Consider the following 22,500-nt stretch of genomic DNA (forward strand, 5'->3'; position numbering starts at 1 on the left):
TGCTTATATATAGGTTTATATAAAGTTATAACCATAAAAACCGCTGGGCAGAATTGTATATAAAATATCCTAATAGTTTGGAAATCACGTAAAATATGTCTGTAGGCGTTTTGTTTTTTTCGTTTTTTTTTTTATTTATTAAGAGTAAAAACAAAAAGACAATTAAGAGATTCAAGTTAACTTGTTTTGTAGGTATTTCGAGGAAAAGTTAAGACATTTTATTACGTTTTCGTCAACAAATCGTGAACAAATCGAAAATAACATCCGTTAGATTCTGACGTTAGAATTAAGATTTCTGAAGTTAGAATTCCGTGATACTTATTGTGATGTTAGAATTCATGCTATACAGTGTTACGAGAAAGTAAGGGGAGGGGGGGGGGGTAGAGATAAAGAGAAGGTGAGAGGCGGGGTAAGGGGTGGGGCGGGACTTAACAGTTGTCGTCTGTTTTCAAGTTAGATAATGGTCACCCAAGTACGCTAGGATTTAAACAAGTATTACTGTCACCCTTATATTAGTTATTAATATTGAGATATTTAATTGTCTATTTTAATAATCCTCAACTTGGGGGGGGGGGGATCAGAACCGCAAAGAAAACACTGTTTGAAAACTTTTAGCAATTGTTTAACGTGCTACAATTTAGGGCCAATATTGATGACCTTTGAGGTTACTATGGATACAGGAGGATAACAATGAATATTCATGTACGCTCGATAAAGAATATGTAAAAAATATAAAAGTATAAAAAATATTAAAATTTAAAAATATTAACGAAAAAAAACGTCCATCCGAAAGATTCTGATCTGAGACACCCAGAAAATGAGAGAAATTCTCATAGAAAAAATCAACCCTTTTCTTAACCCATGGAGTGGTAGGCGAATTTTTAAAATAAACCCTTCTGTCATTAAGGCTCGCCTTAATGTGACGTTTCCATCATTAATGTAACAAGTTAACCATCTGCGTGTTCGTCCCTGTGAGGAGTTAATTAATCTGAAATATATTTCAAACTTAATTAGGGTTGAGCTTTGTCTTCTACGATTTATCGATAAGCATATAACATGGTTGCTCTGTGTATATATATACAATCATGTACAATGCATCAATGTAATAAGAAATGCATATTCATACACCGGCACTGTTGAATTAAAGCTCGCGATTACCGGTAAGGGCTATATAAATTTATCAAGAATAGTAAGACAATAGAATTTCCTAACATGCAGTTTCCGAATGGTCATGATATTCTCTCCACAACCCCCTCCCCCTAAACATACGTAAACATCTAATGTTGAAATTGTTGTTATAGTTTATCTATTACTATACATGTTTTAGTAATTATATATTAGTACATATTGCATATGTAAGCCCCTGCAAGGTTACAATATCGAAATGAACTCAATAGAAACGTGAATCTATATACAACACTGACATAGGAAGATAAACGAGAGCGAGATGGCAGGTGGGGGAGGGGGGGGGGGTGATTGTTGGCACCAGGAAGATATCATTTCGGTTGCGGCCTTTGGTATAATATCAAGCAATTACTGACAAGGTGAATATATAGCACTCTGCTGTGGTTTAATCATTCTTTTTGCCTCCATCATGCAGACTATATCATGCACACACACACATACCGTATGTGGACAAAGGAGTTGCCAAAGGTGGGCGACTTGGGAATATTTAATGAAAATTTAATCAAATATAAAAGTGTATAAGGGAATCTCCTTTTTGTAACTTGCCTAATATACTCGCGAACTTCTTCCGGGCCTTATAGGCCCCCTCTCCCCTCCCAAGGGCATCGACCATAGACTCAGCAGGGGCTCACCAGAGGCGGGCCCGAGGACCCCACCCACGAGTTGGTCCGCTGACTATTCTATGTCTGTTTCTCCTTGGGGGAAATTTTCAACCTTTTCCACCTTGAATAATTGGGCTGGTTACGCCCCCTGAGCTAGTTAAACCCAATGAGGAAATGCTTCTGATTTAAAAAATAATAAATATAATTGCTTCTCAGATGCTTACCTTGCAGAAGTGCATAGTGTTGATAACGCCAGTCAGAGAAGATCATATTCTTATATTATTTGGTTAACTTTTCCGCAAAGTTATAGGCTAATGATGTTAATCAGGACACGTGCAAAATTATAATAATAATAATAGGGTAATTATTTTGTTTCACAGAATCTCACACAAGTTTTGCTGAACGTACAACATAAGTGTGTTAATATCAACAATAGAATATAGATATAAAAATCTTCTTGGGGGAATTTTTTCCAACCTTGTCCATCTTGAATAAGAGGGCTCGCTACGCCCCTGCATATTACGGTACCTTATGTGGATTTGCTGTACCGTACATAGCCTGTATATAGAGATATATAACAATATAACAATATATTTATATATGCACGCATGGAGGAAACCTTGACTCGGTTTCTGACAAGTTGATCGTATAAGGTGGATAGTTTACGATCGAATAAATACCGAGATCAGTGAAAGAAAAAGTCATAAAAAATATCAAGCTGCAGAGAGAACACCTAGTATATGTCACGTATAGGTAGTTGTTTCTCGTGAGCGATATATATATATATATATATATATATATATATATATATATATATATATATATATATATATATATATATATATATATATATATATATATACGCACATGTTCTTTTATGAGAGTTTTAAGTTAAACAAAATGGAAGCTCTGTAATAGTTAGCCTGTATAGAGACTATAATTACCGCTCTGTGATAATTGCGTCCTGTAACTGAAATATATTTCAAACTAAATTAGGGTTGAGCTTTGTCTTCTACGATTTATCGATAAGCATATACATGGTTGCTCTGTGTATATACAATCATATACAAACCTCAATGTAACAAGAAATGCATATTCATACACCGTCACTGTTGAATTAAAGATCGCGATTACCGGTAAGGGCTATATACATTTATCAAGAATAGTAAGATAATATAATTTCCCAACAACCAGTTTCCCAATTGCTTTGATATTCTCTCCACACACCCCCCCCCCCCTCCCTTTACATACGTACACATGCATCTACTGTTGAAAGGGGGTGTTATATGTTATATATATATTACTATAAATGTTTTAGTACATATTATTACATGTTGCATATGCGTAAGCCCTGTGCAAGGTTACAATATCGTAATGAACTTAATAGAAACGTGAACCTATACAGCACCAACATAGGAAGATAAATAAGAGAGCGAGATGGCAGGTGGGGAGGGGGGGGGGTGATTGTTGGCACCAGGAAGATATCATTCCGATTACGGCCTTTGGTATAATATCAAGCAATTACTGACAAGGTGAATATATAGCACTCTTTGGTTTAATCATTCTTTTTGCCTCCATCATGCAGACAATATCATGCACACACACACATACCGTATGTGGACAAAGGAGTTGCCAAAGGTGGGCGACTTGGGAATATTCAATAAAATTTAATAAAATATAAAAGTGTATATGGGAATCTCCTTTTTGTAAACTGCCTAAAACTCGCGAACTTCTTCCGGGCCATATAGGCCCACTCTCCCCCTCCCAAGGGCATCGACCATAGACTCAGCCGGGGCGCACCTGGGGCGGGCCGAGGACCCCACCCACGAGTTGATCCACTAGCTATTCTATGTCTGTTTCTCTTTGGGGGAAATGTCAACCTTGTCGGCCTTGAATAATTGGGCTGGTTACGCCCCCTGAGCTCAGGAAACCCAATGAGGAAATGCTTCTGATTTAAAAAAAAATTCAAATAAAAGCTTCTCAGATGCTTACCTTGCAGAAGGGCATAGTGCTGATAACGCCAGTCAGAGAAGATCATATTCTTATATTATTTGGTTAACTTTTCCGCAAAGTTATTTAGGCTAATGATGTTAACCAGGACACGTGCAAAATTCTAATAATAATAATAATAGGGTAATTATTTTGTTTCACAGAATCTCACACAAGTTTTGCTGAACGTACAAACATTCAGTGTGTTAATATCAACAATAGAATAGATATAAAAAATTAAATAATGATAATATAAATAAATAGACTATCATAGTTGTTTTCTTAAAGTGTTGTTTATTCGACAAATTTCACTACCGAAAGCTATAACTTCCCTCAATATATCAGTTATGGTTGCAGTTAAGTTATAAAAGATTGTGGTAAGTGCAATTGTGTATTAAAATGTAGAAGCGTTAACTGTCACCACGAAATACTACTGTATATGCGCAATACTTGTTATTGGTTCCTGGTTTGGTAAAGAGGTTCATCATCTCATTCTTTCATGAATTTCCACATTCATGTAGTTTATTTGTTAAAGATGCGAGCTTCATCACAAAACGTGACATGGGAATAACCTTACAAATATTGCCAACTTTCTCGAAAATTTTACAAATGTTTATTACGTGTTTCTTTTATATAATTAAATTGTATCTTTTTCTTACTGTAAAAAATCTGCATATCATATAATATATACTCTCCTTCGGGGAAATGTTTCCAACCTTGCCCATCTTGAATAAGAGGGCTCGCTACGCCCCTGCATATTACGGTACCTTATGTGGATTTGCTGTACCGTACATAGCCTGTATATAGAGATATATAACAATATATATATATATATATGCACGCATGGAGGAAACCTTGACTCGGTTTCTGACAAGTTGATCGTATAAGGTGGATAGTTTACGATCGAATAAATACCGAGATCAGTGAAAGAAAAAGTCATAAAAAATATCAAGCTGCAGAGAGAACACCTAGTATATGTCACGTATAGGTAGTTGTTTCTCGTGAGCGATATATATATATATATATATATATACGCACATGTTCTTTTATGAGAGTTTTAAGTTAAACAAAATGGAAGCTCTGTAATAGTTAGCCTGTATAGAGACTAGAATTACCGCTCTGTGATAATTGCGTCCTTGGTAATGAGCTCAACAGAGCGTATAGCAATTATTGTACAATTAGAATTATGCGCACGAACAGACCCGCAGCCAGGCTAGGAAACAGAGGGGTTCCGGTGGGCCTTTGCAGACTACTGTGTTTCCCCCTCCTCATTTTAACCACTATACCTTGTGTTTACAACCTTACAAGTTACAGGACACAGATATCGTGTCCCCCCCCCCCCTTAATTGTTTGTGGTCCTGTAGTTGAAGCTGTGGGATTGGTATCGATTATAGTATTAGTAGAGGCATACTCGGTAAGTTTGATAAGCCAATCTAGGACTAATAATTACGTAAGGTACCCCACAAAGAAGGAGGGCTGTAGCAGACTTAAAGGGTGTGAGGGGGCGGGGGTTTGCCGGGTACGGATAAATGGGGGTGAGAATGGGAAGGAGAATGCATGGGGAAGGGATGGGGGAAGAGAAAGGGAAAAGATAGAAATGAAACCGTAATACAGCGAATTCGGAGCTTGGAAATTTATGATATGCGGTTAAGAAATATTCCTGGTTAAGAAGCAGTGAGGGCAGTATGGGGAGGGGGACTCTATAGGCTATGTCCCACAAAGAACGTTGAACTTTAAGAGCAGATATTGATATCAAGTTCGTTCGTGCTTGTCAATAGTTTGCAATCTTTATAGAAATATTTATCAGGCTCTTGTGCACTGGTTACGTCACGATATTATTATCAATATCATCGTTTTTATCCTTGGTATTTCTTATGATCACTACAAAAGCTTATAGCTTAATATTGTGATAACTTTTTTGTTGATGAAATTTTTCGAGATTTCTGCCCTTTTCATTTCTCAGTGACGTCTAAAGCTATGATTACCTATTCATAAAACAACACTGAATATAATCCTTTTAGAATATATTGAAGCTCTGCATTGTCAGCCCACGTATATATCTCACCATACCGATCTTTTCATCTTATATATTCCGAGGACGAACCAATGGCAGCTTTAGTTTGTACTGATTGACTTCATTGACAAACAACAAAAACGACAACCAAACATAGCCTATACATAAAGAGTAATAAAATAACTGAAAATGTACATTTCATTTGTTAATCAAAAACAGTTTATGAAAAGATTTTTTTCTTTTTCATCCCATTCTCATAACATACGAATTAACTGCTAAGGTAGAAAAACATATATATATCGTTTAAAGGGGAGGTATGCGAGCGTTTAGTTTGTTTCAGATTGTATATTTGTACTCAAGCTATGACAGCGATGGAATCTTGAATTAAGGATTTATCATCTACTCACCTTCCTCTCATTTAGGACAAGGAGAGAGAGAGAGAAATGAGACGTAATTCGTATTTATAGTTGAGACAGGAATCTGGATGTTTTGATTAAAAAACAAGTTCAAATTTGCTAGCAAAAGCATTGTCATACAGTTTTATTATCCACAATGCCTATCCTACTTGGCGGGGCAACTCCTAGCCTGTGGGAGAATTTTTTTATATGTTCAGCAATTTCGTGCCGGTTAACTGGGAGGCAGAAATATCGAAGTCAGTACTCTTCCCCCCCCCCCCCAAATTGGGTCTGGCAAAATGCCAGTTGCTCATTCGTACGTTTTTAATGCTTCCAGTGTATCGAATACATCCCATCCCTCCCTCTACACCCCTCCAGGCGGATAGCCAGGAATTTGCCAAGGAAGGGGCGAAACTGTAGGCAAACTATCAGAGCCGTAGATACGGCATTGTAAACTATCTAAGCGTAGCACCACCATGAGTTGGCGCGAAGCGCACACAATTTTGGCTGAAAATGCCTCCCAGATCGCTGGAAATGGCACTTCCCAGGCCTAATAAGTTGCGTCTTAGCATGTTCTATTTTGAAATTACTAGCGATATCATAAAAACATAAACAAAAATTAAAAAAATATGCTCAAGGTCGGCTGCCCCCTCCCCCCCCCCTTCGCACCACTCCCCTACGAAAGATTCTCTGTTTTCGTTACTGGACCCATTTTTTTTGTAGGGGGGCATGTAGGGACTTATATACCCCCTATACCTTCTCATATCCTTATCCTTCCCATTCGTCCACTTATCATAGTTTATGGGCCTGGGATTTGTTGTCATAAATAATTCGTTGAAATTTTCAACTTTACATAACGAAAGGCTCGAGTTGAATTAAGGGGGAAAGAATTGTTAGGTTACCCCTTTAACGATTTCGTGCCCACGCATTCACGGCGATCATAAATATGGGTAACTCAGTGTTTAGTTTTCTTGGATTTTCCGTGGCATGCATATACAGCTCATTACTTAAAATTCACCTCTCAGCTTGTCACTCGAAAACGGAATCTCTCGTCAGTTTATTGACGTTTCTTTTATGCTCCTTTGATTACATCAGATCAATCACGTACGGGAATTATATAGTTCTTTTTTTTTTAATCTTGAAAAGATGGAATTCACCTCGCTACAGGGAGCAGAGAAGTATCCTTGTCCCTTTGTTTCAGTTCAATATCAAATCATTTTGAAAGACGTGTAAGCGATGTACTCATGCTGCCTAAAATTGCTCTTTCATGCATGGCATGACAATTTAAAGTGCAAAGAATTACTAGTTTCGTAGAATAGCTGCACTTTTTTATCAAATTGAGACATTTTCAGTCGCTTGTACTTTGGAACATTATTATCGCATTTTGTTTTTAGAGATAATTCAAATGGATTGTACATTACACGGGTGCGGGGGGGGGGGGGGTAGAGGGTCTGATTATTTTGAATTGGTGGGGCTGTCTCTCAAGTTGGAAACACAATATGTTGTTATTTGTTCTGTTTTTATGCTATAGCATTTTTTCCCCTGTGTTATTATCTCTTCCGATAATTTGAAATATAAGCTGAATATTCAAGAAAACTAAAATGACCAAAAATGAGATGGACATATCTTCATAATTATCTTTGTAGACTTCCGTTAAGTTTCATGTCAAAAGTAACAACCCGTACAAAACACGCTGTTTTCTCATTCTCGTGTGTGAGTGTGCGTTGGGTGTGTATGCGTGTTTGTGTATATATTTGCTTATTTACTAATATAGGGAACTTAAACGTAGGCTCGCTTTGAGGAATTACGCCTCGAGCCATGGTTAGTCGTAATTTTGATAGTATTTTAAGGATATATACTCCCTCCCAATGCCAAAAAAGAGCAGCTGTTATTTCTCTGTCGTATTTTGAATGAATACAAACTGCTGTTTTGCTTTCGATTCTAATTCCGGGTGCGTAAGAGGGCATAATGAGTAAGTGTTTCACTTATACTCGTGATGCCCAACAACAAAAAAGATACGTTGAACTCTTTATGGACAACGCGCAATACCCATTGTTATCTTAAGATATATATATATATATATATATATATATATATATATATATATGGAATAAATTGTTTTCATTTGTTTTAATGTATATGGGTGGCGAGTTAGTGTGGTAGTGGTGTATTGTAGTGGAGGGTGCAGTTGTAGTGATGTATACTATTGCTGTTGTGCATGGTGTTTCAGTGGTGCACCGATGGTGTCCAAATTAATGGATTTCCATTCATTTGTCACTTCCCAATCAGATTGACTAAAGTCACGGCGAGTGTGATGTTCTACGTGAATGAAATCTGTAGTATTGTTTCATCATTTGCAAAAATGTGTATCTTTATAACATGCGGAAGTATACAGAAAATTAACAGATTGTAATACATAGAAAAAAATCATAGAAAACAGAGGAACAAGCATATGTGCTTACTCTCCTATGTGAAGGAACATTAAAACATGTCATATTTGCAGCAGAGAATGAGATATTAAATACATTTTTGATATTTGATGTATTATTGTTAAAGTAAGTACTTACTCTCCCGCGGACAACGACATTGCAAAATAAAAAAAAAAGAGGAATTATAATAAAACATCCTTTTCAGATTCCGCATTTGTTTGATACTGTAGTTTTGATTTATTTTATGACCGTGGGAACCGCAGCGTGGGTTTGTGTGTATTTGAAACCGGTTTGAGTTTACTTTCACAATCGGTAGTATCTGGAAGTAACACGCTTTTATTTGTCTCTCATGTGTTTGACATGCATAGCTCCTTGGTGCTATGTTTGTATGTTGTGTGTTTCACACACATAGCTCCTTGGTGCTATATTTGTATGCTGTGTGTTTCACACACATAGCTCCTTGGTGCTATATTTGTATGTTGTGTGTTTCACACACATAGCTCCTTGGTGCTATATGTGTATGCTGTGTGTTTCACACACATCGCTCCTTGGTGCTAGATTTGTATGCTGTGTGTTTCACACACATAGCTCCTTGGTGCTAGATTTGTATGCTATGTGTTTCACACACATAGCTCCTTGGTGCTATATTTGTATGCTGTGTGTTTCACACACATAGAAGCTTATTGTTATATTTATTTCTGATGGATTTGACACGCATAGCCAATTTGTGCTATATTTGTCTGGTTTGTGTTTCACACACATGGCTCATTGGTGATATATTTGTGTTGTTGTGTGTTTCATACGCAGACGTTCTTTGTGCTATATTGGTCTGCTGTGTGTTTCACACGTATAGCTCCCAGGTTCTGTATTGTCCACGGTATGTTGGATACTCATAGCTTTCTGGTTCTGTATTTGTACGTTTTGTGATTGACATGCATAGCTCCTTCGTGTTGCATATGTCTATTACATGTGTTCACACTCGTATTTCTCTACACTCTCCCTTGCCCTGATCCACTCCCCCTCCTCCCTCCCCCCGCTCCACCACCTCCTCGCTTCTGCACGTTCGTCTCCAAATAATGTTAAAACAGCTTTTGCACGCGTATATGTAACACGCGTAAAATTGGCTTTGGTTGTTTTTCCCTGTCAGTGTCGAGTCATACGGGTGCTTCAAACTCATACGACCTGTCGTTCCTAGCTTCCACCGGAAGTTCAACGTCTTATCGGTGAAATATTAGGAACGGAACCATATGCTCCAATAACAAATTAGTTACATTTTTCTGAAGAGAGATAAAAAATAGAAAAAAGGGGGCGGAAAAACAACGATACACTGATAAGCTTACTCTGTTGGTAATTGACTTTGCCTGTAACAAGAGAAGCCTGATGCCTGCGTGTTATCAATTAGAACTACAATCAAATCATAAAGGCCTATCAGTTTGATGGTTAACATGCTGGCTATATATAATGCAATGCTTAAGTCGTCATAAAAATTTGTAAGACATATTGCAAGTTAAAGCTAGATGACTAAACATGTTGTAGTTTGGCATGGCGCCATTGAGGTATATAACCCACTGGTTCCATGCCGTAGGTTCTGCCCCGAGTGCAACAGGCCTTTGAAGCGGTTAAGGTAAAAAGTGGTACAGCGGTTAAAAGTGACCAATCCTCAGTAATTGGGTTATAGGTTCAAAACCCCACCAGTAGCCTACGTTAACACACCTAGTCTAATTTACATTGTGTTTATTTATAACGAAATCAACATATTACCGATGTGTAACATGTATTGATGGGTGACTAGATAGTATAAAGTGCTAAAACAAACTTGCTATAAGTTGCCAAAAGCATATTCCCCAGAGTTTCTCTGACTTCTTTGAATTATTTCGTTAACTTAGAAAAGTATTTACAGAAACTTCCTTTGAGCAAATTATTTGATAAGTGCAGGATACTGATTTTAAGTTGAACTTGAGAGACCATTGTTTCACTTTTATAGCCGTTTTTATAACTGTTTTGATGGGTTAGTCGGCTGTTAAATATAAGAACAGACGTCTGTCATTTTGTGCCTTCCTTATATATGACTTCGGGCGTTTTTTTTTTATAACGTTTTGCTTTCAGTAAACAAGGGCACGATTTCATTTGTCAACACCGCCAGTTTGACATTACATGCAGTCAGTAAACGATTAGTTTTACACACAATATTAATTTGAATATCATGTGTAGAACAACATTAAAAAAAAGAAACCGCTGCAGGTGTAATTTCTGTACAAATTTGATTTTTTTTTGAAATGTGATCGTTTAAACATCTGCAGCACATCAATGGAATTGTCTGGACGGCTTAGTCTATAGTCTAACATAGAGGCCATTAGATCAGTTCTTCGGGAGTGACACAAACTCATTAGACAGAAGCGTATCATAATTGTATTACCTTAAATAACATTCATGTCAAAAGGACAACATTGTGATGAATGTCAACCAAGGGCTGAAGGTTGCTCCGGTTACTTTTATGAAGTTTAAAAGAAAAGACGTTATAATAAGTTAGCGAAACAATGCATACACATTAACATTTAGGCCTGCAGTACTGAGAAGCTTACGTCATCATCAAGTTAGCCTTAAAGGAGCGTTCCAATGATTTCATATTTTTTTAAAGGTGACTATCATTAAAAACTGGATTAGTTATTATTCCAGAAACATCACTAGTAAGTACTCAGTATCTTTTGTGTCGTTTTTATGTGTGTGTGGGCGTTTGTTTTTCTATCTGACCGAGGACTTGAACAAAAGAATTCCAGGTCCTCGGTTGTGATTTCTAAAGAATCACCTCGTCCTCTGAAGTATTCTATTGTATGGGGTATTGTTAAGGTTAGGGTACGTGGATTTAAACAATGGAAAATACAATGGGGTCCTCGGTCTGAAAGTAATACACATGTATGTGTGCGTTTGTTTTGCTATCTGACCGAGGACTTGAACAAAAGAATTCCAGGTCCTCGGTTGTGATTTCAAAAGAATCACCACGTCCTCTGAAGTATTCTATTGTATGGGGTATTGTTAAGGTTAGGGTACGTGTGGATTTGAACAATGGAAATTACAATGGGGTCCTCGGTCTGAAAGTAATACAAACATGTGTGTGTGTGTAATCTTTCTTATCAAATCCAAAAATGCTATCTGAAGTCACTCTTTGATTTCAGTAGTCACTTAACTCTAGACAAGGATAAAACATGTCAATCATATCAGTTTGCATGAGGAAGGTAATGTAATTTCTAGTTTTTATGATCAATAAGTACCATTAACCTTAAGTATTCTCAATCTTCCAACAGATGGAAATATGGTTGGAACGAGGGCACGCATTCTTTTCGCTGTTTTATTTCCTGTTCTGATATTTACTCCATCAGCTAGTCGTAAGTAACCATTATCCTCCTTTCTTTCTTTCCCTTTTTTTTTTTATTTCTTTCTTTATTTCTGGTCAGATATTGTGTCGACATAAGTAACCGATTATATTTCGATGTAGTTTCTCTTTCGTAAACTTCAACGGTCTTGCATGGCAATTTACCATTTTATGGCCATATTTAAAACAAAATACAAACTGTAACTGCATGCTTTAGCTGCATGATAAAGCAATCACCATGCAAAGCTATTCGTTTCACTTTTCGTGAAAGTTACATGACCCCTAAACCATGCATCTAAACACCTTTCACTTGTAAATATACATATGTTTATTCATGTCTATCCGCAGCACGTGTCTACAGCGTGATTTTCGCTTCGCATATTGCTGATACACAGCCGCGCCCCTGAGGATAGACCACGCCCCACCTAACCTTCCCATATACCAGTGAAATGTCGGTATTTACCTTCAGAGTGTATGGCAAGCCATATGGGACAAACACTGCATAATATATCCGCGTATTAATTTGAATTTATACGCGTATTAATTGGAATATATACGCGTATATATTATGAGCCAATCCTATGGCTTAAATATATCCGCGTATTAATTCGAATATATCCACGTATTAATTGGAATATATACGCGTATTAAACAAAATACATATGGAGATTAAATCCAATATATGCACGGATTAATTAGAATATACACGAAAAAACATTTCCGCTCTTGCTGTGTACATATACCAACGTTAAATGTTTTGGCGGGCTTGCGAGATCGCTTCATAAAGCGAAACTTTACACATGTAAAACACATATTATATTCGAATTAATACGCGTATACATTCGAATGATTACGCGGATATATTCGAATTAATACGCGGATATATTATGCGGTGTTTGTCCCACATGGCTTGCCATAAGCGTGCATGTCGGGTTTTCTATCCATCTAAAGAGAAGAATATTTCATTGAGGCGAAAATATCCAAATCGACTGCAAAGAGAAGTGAGAAGTCTGCAACGTAAAAGATTTCGTTCCTTTAATTAAGGATTTGCCGCCAAGATCAATCGTGTATCAGAATATATATAATAGCTGGAAAATGCTGCCAAAATTGAAAACATATATTATATATGGAACGCGAAAAGGACAAAAGTCGTTAACAAACTCCTGATATTTTGTTAGAAATGCTCCAATTATATATATGAAGTATATCATGTCGGTTGATCGATGTTGCATTATTGGTAGTTATGTAATTACAAAATTGTTATTTTTGTGATTTATTCAAATTCATTATACTCCTCACCTAGAAATTAGACAGTGAATTTGGAGCGTAAATCTCCGTTCCTCCCGCCCCCCCCCCCCGCACTCTTTCCCCAATCCTGACCCTCAACACAGTAATGCCTCACGCACCGCTGCTTTTCGGGGGAACTGGGTTACTTTTACCATGGAGTCAGTCAGATAGGGCAAGTTTTGTCACAAGTTTTTCAACAGAACTAACTGAAGCCGTCCTCTCTCTCTCTCTGTTGTCTGTATATGTCTGTATATGTCATGTCATGTATATGTCTGTATATGTCTGTATATGTCATGTCATGTATATGTCTGTATATGTTTGTATATGTCAATATGTGTGTACGTGTGGGTGTATATGTATGTTAGTTTGTATATATATGTGTTTTTGTATGTGTGTGTGTGTGGGGGGGGGGCACTGTGGGGGAGTGTGGGGGGGGGTCGATGGGAGAATAACACAAGGCATGTATCCTTTCTTAATTGTTACTTACAGAGCTTTTTACATTAATCATTGTGCGTGCTGCTTAAAGACACACTAATGCCATAATAAACATACCAGCTGCGTATATAGGTGAACTGCTCGTTGACTTACGTACTAAATTATCATCACTTTTCCAGAGTAAACAGGAACATATACAGAAGTTTGCAATATAGCTAATTACTCAGGCTTGGACTATATATTCGAATTTACCCACTATGACTGTTAATTATATAAACTGAGCTGATAAAGTCGAAACGGTAAAAGTTTAACATAATCATTTCCAAACCTTGATTTTAATCACCTTCATTCTCATGTTTTATCACCATCAAAATATAGTTTATTTCCGAACTCTTCAATATCCAACAATGGAAATGACGTCGAAAACTGCAAAAAATGCAACAGCATGTGTTTATTTAGTCATTTTGTTTCATTGGCGATTAACTTGCGCATGTGTGGTATGTTAACTGTGGCAAGGTGATAACCCATATGCCAATGCATGTTACTATATCTTCTGTTACACTCAACAATGCATTTTTGTTGTTGTATATACAGGAAAATGTTGTACTTACAAATGTTTTAAAAATATACATGAAGTAATAATTTCCTCTCTTTTTTTCATTTTTAAATTCATGCTTTTTTCACTTTAGAGCCAGCTTCACCTTACAACCCTTGCGAATTTTACTGTAACCCCTCCCCGCCTCCTCGACCAGTCATTACCTGCATTAAATGGAATGACATTTGTAACGGTGTTAACGACTGCCCCGACGGGGAGGATGAAGCTAATTGTAAACAGCGCCATCCTATCGAGGTCTCGACAACCGTCCCGACCACAACAGGTAGAGGGCTTTGTGTATGTGCTAGCGTGCTTGGGTGTGTGCGTCCGTGTGGGTGTGCATGTGTGCGCTTGCGTGTGTTGACAGGGACGGGTGTCCAATCCAGGCCTGTGTAGAGTGACTACGATTAACAGAAGGAAATGCCTGACTTCTACAAGAAGGAATCAACAATAGTTAACTGTGTATAGCCTATAACATAATCTGATCCCTTGTACGCCAAAATCTAACCCATTTGCTACTAATTACTTTAATATTGATAAAATTAATGATATATTAACTCATTTTTTTCTCCTAGAAATATAGATACGCACAAACACTAGCAGAAATTCTAATCGTTTTGCAAACACTAACTCGTTCACTTTTCATTATTTTATTCTAAATTTGGTTTGGTTTGGTTTGATTTGTTTTGATTGTTTTACTAAAACCTGTGTTAAATGTTTAACAAATATTCTTTCTCAAATGATGTTTGCCTGTATTTACACGCGCTAATTGCTAACATTTGGTACTTATGTTAATTTTCCATCGGTGGCAGAAAAAATCTTTACTTTTTAATTTTTAAATGAAGCGTACATATATGCTCTTGAATAGACTTAATTGCCTTAAGAACCGGAACGTTTGAAAGGTAGACCTTATGTGAAAATGTGATTTTGATCAACACTTTATACTTTCAAATTACAACTTTACGTTTTCTACTTTTCTTCAAGTTATAGGTGCTTTACAGAAGACGACATAAGTGTTTCTCTTTTCTTACTATTATTTGAAACCTCATCAATTTGTATCTGCTTTCAAAAGAAAGATCAAAGAGAATGGCTTTTGAAACCAGCTACACTCACACACAAAAAAAGAAGCTTCGTTTATTTATAAAAAGAGGTACTAAATTTAGCTAGAAATAAATTCAGATTTACTCGGCACTTTTTAAATTAAACACTGTCTTGTAATAATCCAGCTATCGGGTAATTTAATCGATGAGAAACATATTTAACGAGTATCCTCTTGGTACAGGTTTATTTTATGTAGCCTTAACTACTTTTAAACAGCAATAGCGCCAGTAACAAAGTGTATACTAGAAAAATATTGGTTATCACTTCGTAAACGTTCCTTACAGAGGGCGCTGTCATATTGTTCCTCTCACAGCCGTATATCTCTATATACGGCCCTGGTTCCTCGCTCTTCTTGCGTTAGATGCAGCTCCGGCTAATATAATACGCTTGATCTGTACTGATTATACAGATCTCCAAAGATTGTGTAAAGCGCTGAAACATATACGTATGAATATGTATGAAAATATGTTTTAAAAGATCCCGTCTTCATATGTTAAGAGAGAAAACGCATGCATAAGTACATTGTATTCCATTTCGGAGACTTGGTAAAATATTACTGCTGGACAAAGATTAAACTGGATTTAGCAGACGTTATCGAACATACCCAAAAGAAAAGCTCCCTCATTGGTTCAAGAAAACATCACCAGACGTATGTAAAGTTGCCAAACGAACGGAGAGGCAATATTTCGTTGTTAAACCGTGCCACTTATGAGTGTTAAAAATCGTGTGTAAATATGAACATGTCACATTTTGTATAAATGAGCTAATGTGCACGTATTTGACCAGAAGTGTCCGTCAGAGATACCTCTCAAGTTTCGCGGAACTAGATTTAACCAATATGACAGCGCCCATTTGTTGATTTAGGCCGTGGTTGAACATCCCTATTGGGATTTTGTTTCAATAATATGAACAACTTACTAAAAAACTGTTTCTACTTGCAAAATGCATAAAATATACACGTATAGCCGCTATAGCTGAATTAATATTAGACGAATAATATTAGAGTGCCCTCGGTCCATTTGCTGAAGATTCTCCATCCGTCGAACTGAGACACCCTCCCACAACTTTCATTAAAATATGGCACTTATTGGAGAGTAATAAATTAATTTCATTTGAAATTTGATTCCATCCTCAACATTTTGTCGTCTGGAAATTTTAATTATTTTAATAACATCTAAAAAGCTTCATTTTATTCCCGGCTCCATGTACTTCAGTATAGTTGAAATTAAAAGTAGACTTATCAATCTAAGGACCTACCTTTTCATGGGATATAAGTGTCGAGCAGCATCGGGGGAAAAAATTGAGCAAAAATTGAAAAAAAAATAGTTGCTTGTAAATGTAAACAATCGGTCACTTCCATAACGAGAGCCACTTTTTGTTTGTTCGTTTAGAGCAAGTCCGTAGTATTACGACGACTCCCCCTGAATGCTCTAGTGACGAGTTTCAATGTTCGGAGATGGAATGTGTACCTCTACGACTGGTGTGCGATAGATTCGCAGATTGCGAAAACGCGAGGGACGAACAGAATTGTAATGGCGCAGATGGTAAGGCACACCATGCATGCATTTACGGGTGTCTTTCTATACCTGACTCATCCCGCCCCTGTTCTATAGTGATACCTTCTGAATGATCATACGCAAAAACGATAACAGTTGACTACGTTGTTTCACATTTGGTGGGATTTAACCTTTTATAAACGGAAAAAATAATCCCTTCCCCCTTACATAGGTATGAGGGCATCCTCTATTTCCATCCAAACATTCCATGTCCTCAATACATTTATAATCATCACACATTCTGTTTTCACAGGACGGGCTAACCCAGGTACCTATGGTACATATTTTGTCTTTGCCTGGCCAGAGGCACTCGAGGGTAGCTCATTCGTCTTGTCTATGATGAGCGTCACCAACCGGACAGCCATCGTTAACATTACAATACCACATGGACACCGTCGATGGACAGAAACCATCCTACCACGTAACAGATCGTCGGTACACATTAACCAATCATATGTTGCGATGGGATCTCGTGATCTGGCTGACGTCACAGTGAAGGTAGTTTCAAATTACGACATAAGTGTAACAGCAATGAGTGAGAATTCCGGCTCTTTGAATACATTTCAAGTATTGCCAGTAGCTAGTCTCGGTGAAGAATACTACGTACCTTTGATATACAGCACAATGCAAGGAATTGCCACTATCAGTGCACTGTCTGAGGAAACGAAAGTCACAATCAAGTTTAGCAGAAAGGTTTCCGTCGGAAAAGTCGTCTCTTCGGGAAAAGTCGTTTCGACCGGAGACGTCATACAACAGAGTCTTAACTCCTTCCAGACGTATCAGGTTTATATTTCCCGCGCAGACGACCAAGACGACGACCACGTGGTTGTCATGCACCTTGAAGCAGACAGACCAGTTGCCGTCGTCTCCGGATCTATTTGCGCAGGAATACCACCTGGCGACGGCACATGTGATTATCTGGTGGAACAATTTCCTCCGTTCAACCAATGGGGACAAAGATTCACTATTCCGTCTTTTTTGAATAGAAAGAAATATTCCATGTTGGTGATAGCTGGGCGCGATAAAACAGTCATTAATACCACAGACGAAGACCCTTTCGAGATGAACCAAGGCGAGCACAGTTTAAGTACAGTCACGGGTGGGTTACGTTCTCTGGAGTCAATAAACCCGGTCTTGGTCGTTTTGTTTTCAACGTCACGGGTAACGTCCGAGGAAGGTATTGGGGACCCATCAATGTCAATTATACCCCCGCATCGTCAGTTTCTTCACGGACATCAGGCTTTCTACATTTACCCATTTGAAAGCCACCTGTACATGACACATTACTTAGCTGTGACTTCAACTTGTAATGGAGCAACACATTTTACCCTTGACCAGGATTCAATATCCAATCGATCAAATGTGACAAGGCGAGGTACAATGTGCGTTTCTCATCTGGAAGTTACTCCTGGGTACCATACATTCCGTCATGAACACGATACAGCGTCCTATATGTTAATGTCCTATGGATTTGGCCTCAAAGTCGGCTATTCACACATCATTAGTTTCAACACCAGTCCAGTAACATGTCAAGCTTACGATGATATTCGTGACGTCACCAAAGAGTACATGTGCGAAGATGTAAATCAAAGTAAGAATTTGTCGATCTTTCTTTTTGGGGAACGTTTTAATTATAACGCCTTTTTTTTCCCATACTTTTTGTCGATCTTTATAACTTTGAATGAAAGAATTCAAAAGTATCGTCCGTAGTCAGGATTATTTTGAGTACGAAGGGCATCAACAAACTAAGCAGAGCACCAATATAAAATTAAGGAAGTGCACATGGTTGGCTAAATTAGGGGCACAGAAGTCTGCACGGAGGTCAGATGGGATGTTAGCCTACGGTACACGTTTACACACTTCGAAAGCTAAAAATACACTTTTTTAATTCCGTTAAATTTGCAAGAAAGCTATGCCTCTTTTCCTTACATCCCTGCCCTTCATTGTACTCCTACGAAACCACATTTTCCCTCTTGCGTTTCACAGACGTGATACTCGGAGTTACAATATGTTGTAGGGGCATATTTATTTATTTATATATATATGTATGTATGTATATGTTTGTATATATATATATATATTTATATATATATATAAACATATACATACATACATATATATATATAAATATAAATATATATATATATATATATATATATATATATATATATATATATATATATATATATATATATATATATATATATATATATATATATATATATATATAGGCCTATATATGCTAACGAATGTCATTTTCATCCTCTTATTTAGGTTTCTGTCCAGAGAACGAAACCGAGGATGGAGGAGAAAAAGTCTCGTGGCCTAAGAGTGATATCTTCAAAACTATCAATTCAACAAAAATTTGTCCTCTCACATTTACAAAAGGTAATAGTGTTCTTCAGCATAGGTTACATACTTTGTTTCTTTGTTACCACTTCTTGTTCCTTTTCCTTTTAGTTCTGGAAATTCCCCAAATCATCAAGTTCTGAAGAGAACCTCATTTTTCAAGATTTACGATGTTATACAAAATATATACGACACAGCTGACTGTTCATATATTTATCCAATTCCTATATCCATGTAATGTACATACTCTCAGCTAGGAAAAAGTGATAAAGTGAAAAGTGATAAAGTAGTCAGTTGGTTGTTACAGTATATAAGTGTAACGGTTGCCATGGACATGCGCGTGGTGTGGACATTTAATGGTACTAAGAGGTTCATAGTGGTCATATAGGAATAGGTGGTATAGGGGTTCCATGTTTGGATCAGATGACGAAGGTGTAAATATATATGTATGTATATATATATATATTCACCAGGGCTGTACTCTATACAATCATAACACTTAGTTATACAAAGCCAGTTTATACGCCTTCAAACACCAGTAGAATCACGGTGGTCGAGTGCTACGGACTTCGGTCTGTGACTCAAGATCCGGGGTTCGATTCCTTCCTTCGCCTGATGAGTCCCAAAAGGACGAAACTGGTAGTGAAGTGGAATTTTTCTGGTCTGCTGTTCTTAATTTATTAACTATATATAAGTCATAACACTTAATACAAATTCATTTCTTATATATATATAAATATGTATATGTTCATGATATATACTTTATATAAATGCCTGCATATACAAAAAAATTCTGTTTTATTACTTTTTTTTCAAGCCGGTATACCGGTTTGGAGTAGACGGTGTAACCTTACTGACGATTTGGAAGTTATCTGGAATGACCCTATCAGGAACGACTGTGGTGCTGAAATAACCATTAACAAACCAGAAGATTTGCTGACAGTAAGGCATATTTTATTCCTAGCTATAGAAAGTGACATCACCAAACGACAGATGAGACACGTGCTTTGCAATGGAGAATACAATACAAGGGTGTATTAAAAAGACACAGTCATTGAGAAGGCGGTGGTGGGGTGGGGATGGGGGTGGGGGAGGGAGTAGGTGTCGTGATGCCATGTGTGATTGTTTGATAAAAAGTGGAAATGAATTTATATCAACATGTTTTATATTTTTCATATTCCCGGAATAGTATACTGTGTTTATATAGTTTATTTTATACAGTTTAAACTTTTCATGAAGAGATAGATCCGCTCTTTTTATTAAAACTCGAAAATGTAATTTGTATAACAAGAAAAGTGTCTTATAAGTATGATCATCCTGAACTAATGTTTGACTATCGTCGGAGTTCCAACGTCCTTCGTTAGGACAGTTCATCCGTTCACCCTAACACATTTCTTGGTCTTTATTGGGGGGGGGGGGGGTCTTTTTGATGGGATTGACTACCCTACTCAACCCCCCAGATGGCTGGCTCACATCTGTTGATTATAAAAGCGTTTGGTAAGAGGTAGAACATCGTGTATGACTGTTTGTGCACACGCGAATCACTCACCTTGCCATGCTTACTTCTAGTGGTTTGCATCTCAACAACTAGCGTCAACCCCACGTTAAAGAGTAAACCCATTTCTTAATTATCTTGTTTTAATTTTAACTTCACCGTCTATCTCGCCAACAATCACGCTCCTCATCTTCTTGCCCATTCGCCCACCCTATGCCTTCCCCACCCCCCCCCCTCGCATTGGCCCTCTCTCTCTCTGACTTTTAACGTTTACTGTCTTGTCTCATTTGATACCTATCTATCGTTTCATCAACAGGCAGAGGTTACCACTGGTAACGTAGAAGAAGTATCCTCAACTTTACAACACATCACAGAGGAGATTGAAGACATCAGCACAGATGACGTCACAGATGTCGCACAGACCTTAACCAAAGTTGTTGGGACAGGGTCGTCGTCGAAATCGGTAAACGCCCTCTCCCCATCCCGACTATTTCCCCCCCCCCCCATTAAGATTGGGTAATCTGCTAAAATAAACTTTTACAAGACCCCCCCACCCCCAACACTCAAAATCCATTAGGTTTTTCGTTCATTGATTCCCCCTCCCCGCCCCACTCAACACACAAAGTTCATTAGGTTTGTCGTTCATTTATTCCCCCCCCCCCCACACACACCAGACCATTAGGTATGTCATTCATTGATTCTCGGAAGGTATTGTCACTTAGTGTTGATAGTTTTGACTCAGTATTCTGAGAGACCAATTTCATCACATTTCGAGACGAGATTACGAGCCCCGGGTGTTCGTTCGCACAGGTTTAGTTACGTCACTGCATCCATAGATATTGCTATACATGGGTAGTTACATATAAAAACATGCATAACATGTAGTTATGTTATAAATTTGTTATATTGAACATATTGAACTTATAATTGAGAACATTGAACATTCAGAAGAAAAGAAAAGAGAATAAAAAAATTACTAACTCACATTTGCATTGTGTTTGTAAATCGCGGTTTATAAGTATTCCTTATTAACTTCCAGGTGACCAATTCAGTGGTACGTACCGTGGACACCGTCTTAACTGACCTCTCGAAAGCAGAGGTCAGTGACGGTCAGTTTAATACCATGGACACAGCATTTTCAACCTCAGAAATGGTTCAAATGATGGATCAACAACTGCAACAGACTTTAGAGGTGGAGGATAACTTTACGATAACAGAGGACGCTATTCAAGTACAGGCATTCCACCTGGATGCAACGGATAATCCGGGGGATTACACTCTTAATCCCATAAAGCAAAAACCGGAAGATGCACATACGTCAGTGGTCTTACCGAAAGCGATATTTGCTACCCAGGAAACGACTGGTGAGTTTTTAGGAGGGCAAGTGTCAAAGGGTCATGAAAAGAGTATTGAGTGTTGAAATGTGTTAGAAAAAGTCAAGTTCAAAATTATGGAGCATTTTAATAGCCACCACTCAAAGCTGTTACCCCAGGATGGCGCAGTAAGATAAAGTTGTTTTCGTCTTTAGCTTAATAACCACTGTTGTTCAATCAAAGTAAACTGCATGGTCACCATCTGTCGAAAAGTACTTTTGAGACATCAAGCAAGGTAAGGCAATAAAGTTAATAATTTTACAGGTAAACCTGGTGTTCTTTAATAACACACTTTTTATTTTAGCTGTGGCATTATTCAATGAAA

At 37.5% G+C, this 22,500-nt stretch overlaps 1 protein-coding gene across 10 annotated transcripts in view; it reads left to right on the top strand.

Moving 5' to 3' along the window:
• Positions 1–22,500, top strand: part of LOC139984144 (uncharacterized) — a 60,419-nt gene that overhangs the window by 26,197 nt on the left and 11,722 nt on the right. For 4 of the 10 annotated variants that reach the window (XM_071997890.1, XM_071997889.1, XM_071997888.1 and 1 more), the window contains exons 2-9: positions 11,917–11,997; positions 14,396–14,584; positions 16,794–16,946; positions 17,212–18,549; positions 19,233–19,346; positions 20,125–20,249; positions 21,119–21,265; positions 21,842–22,166. In XM_071997890.1, coding sequence (XP_071853991.1) covers positions 11,925–11,997; positions 14,396–14,584; positions 16,794–16,946; positions 17,212–18,549; positions 19,233–19,346; positions 20,125–20,249; positions 21,119–21,265; positions 21,842–22,166 — 2,464 coding nt within the window. In that variant the 5' untranslated portion in view covers positions 11,917–11,924. The remainder of the gene's footprint in view (positions 1–11,916; positions 11,998–14,395; positions 14,585–16,793; positions 16,947–17,211; positions 18,550–19,232; positions 19,347–20,124; positions 20,250–21,118; positions 21,266–21,841; positions 22,167–22,500) is intronic. The other 6 variants (XM_071997894.1, XM_071997892.1, XM_071997893.1 and 3 more) reach the window with 2 other exon arrangements.

The sequence above is a fragment of the Apostichopus japonicus genome, chromosome 17 (assembly GCF_037975245.1).
Source record: "Apostichopus japonicus isolate 1M-3 chromosome 17, ASM3797524v1, whole genome shotgun sequence".
In the NCBI taxonomy this organism is placed as follows: Eukaryota; Metazoa; Echinodermata; class Holothuroidea; order Aspidochirotida; family Stichopodidae; genus Apostichopus; species Apostichopus japonicus.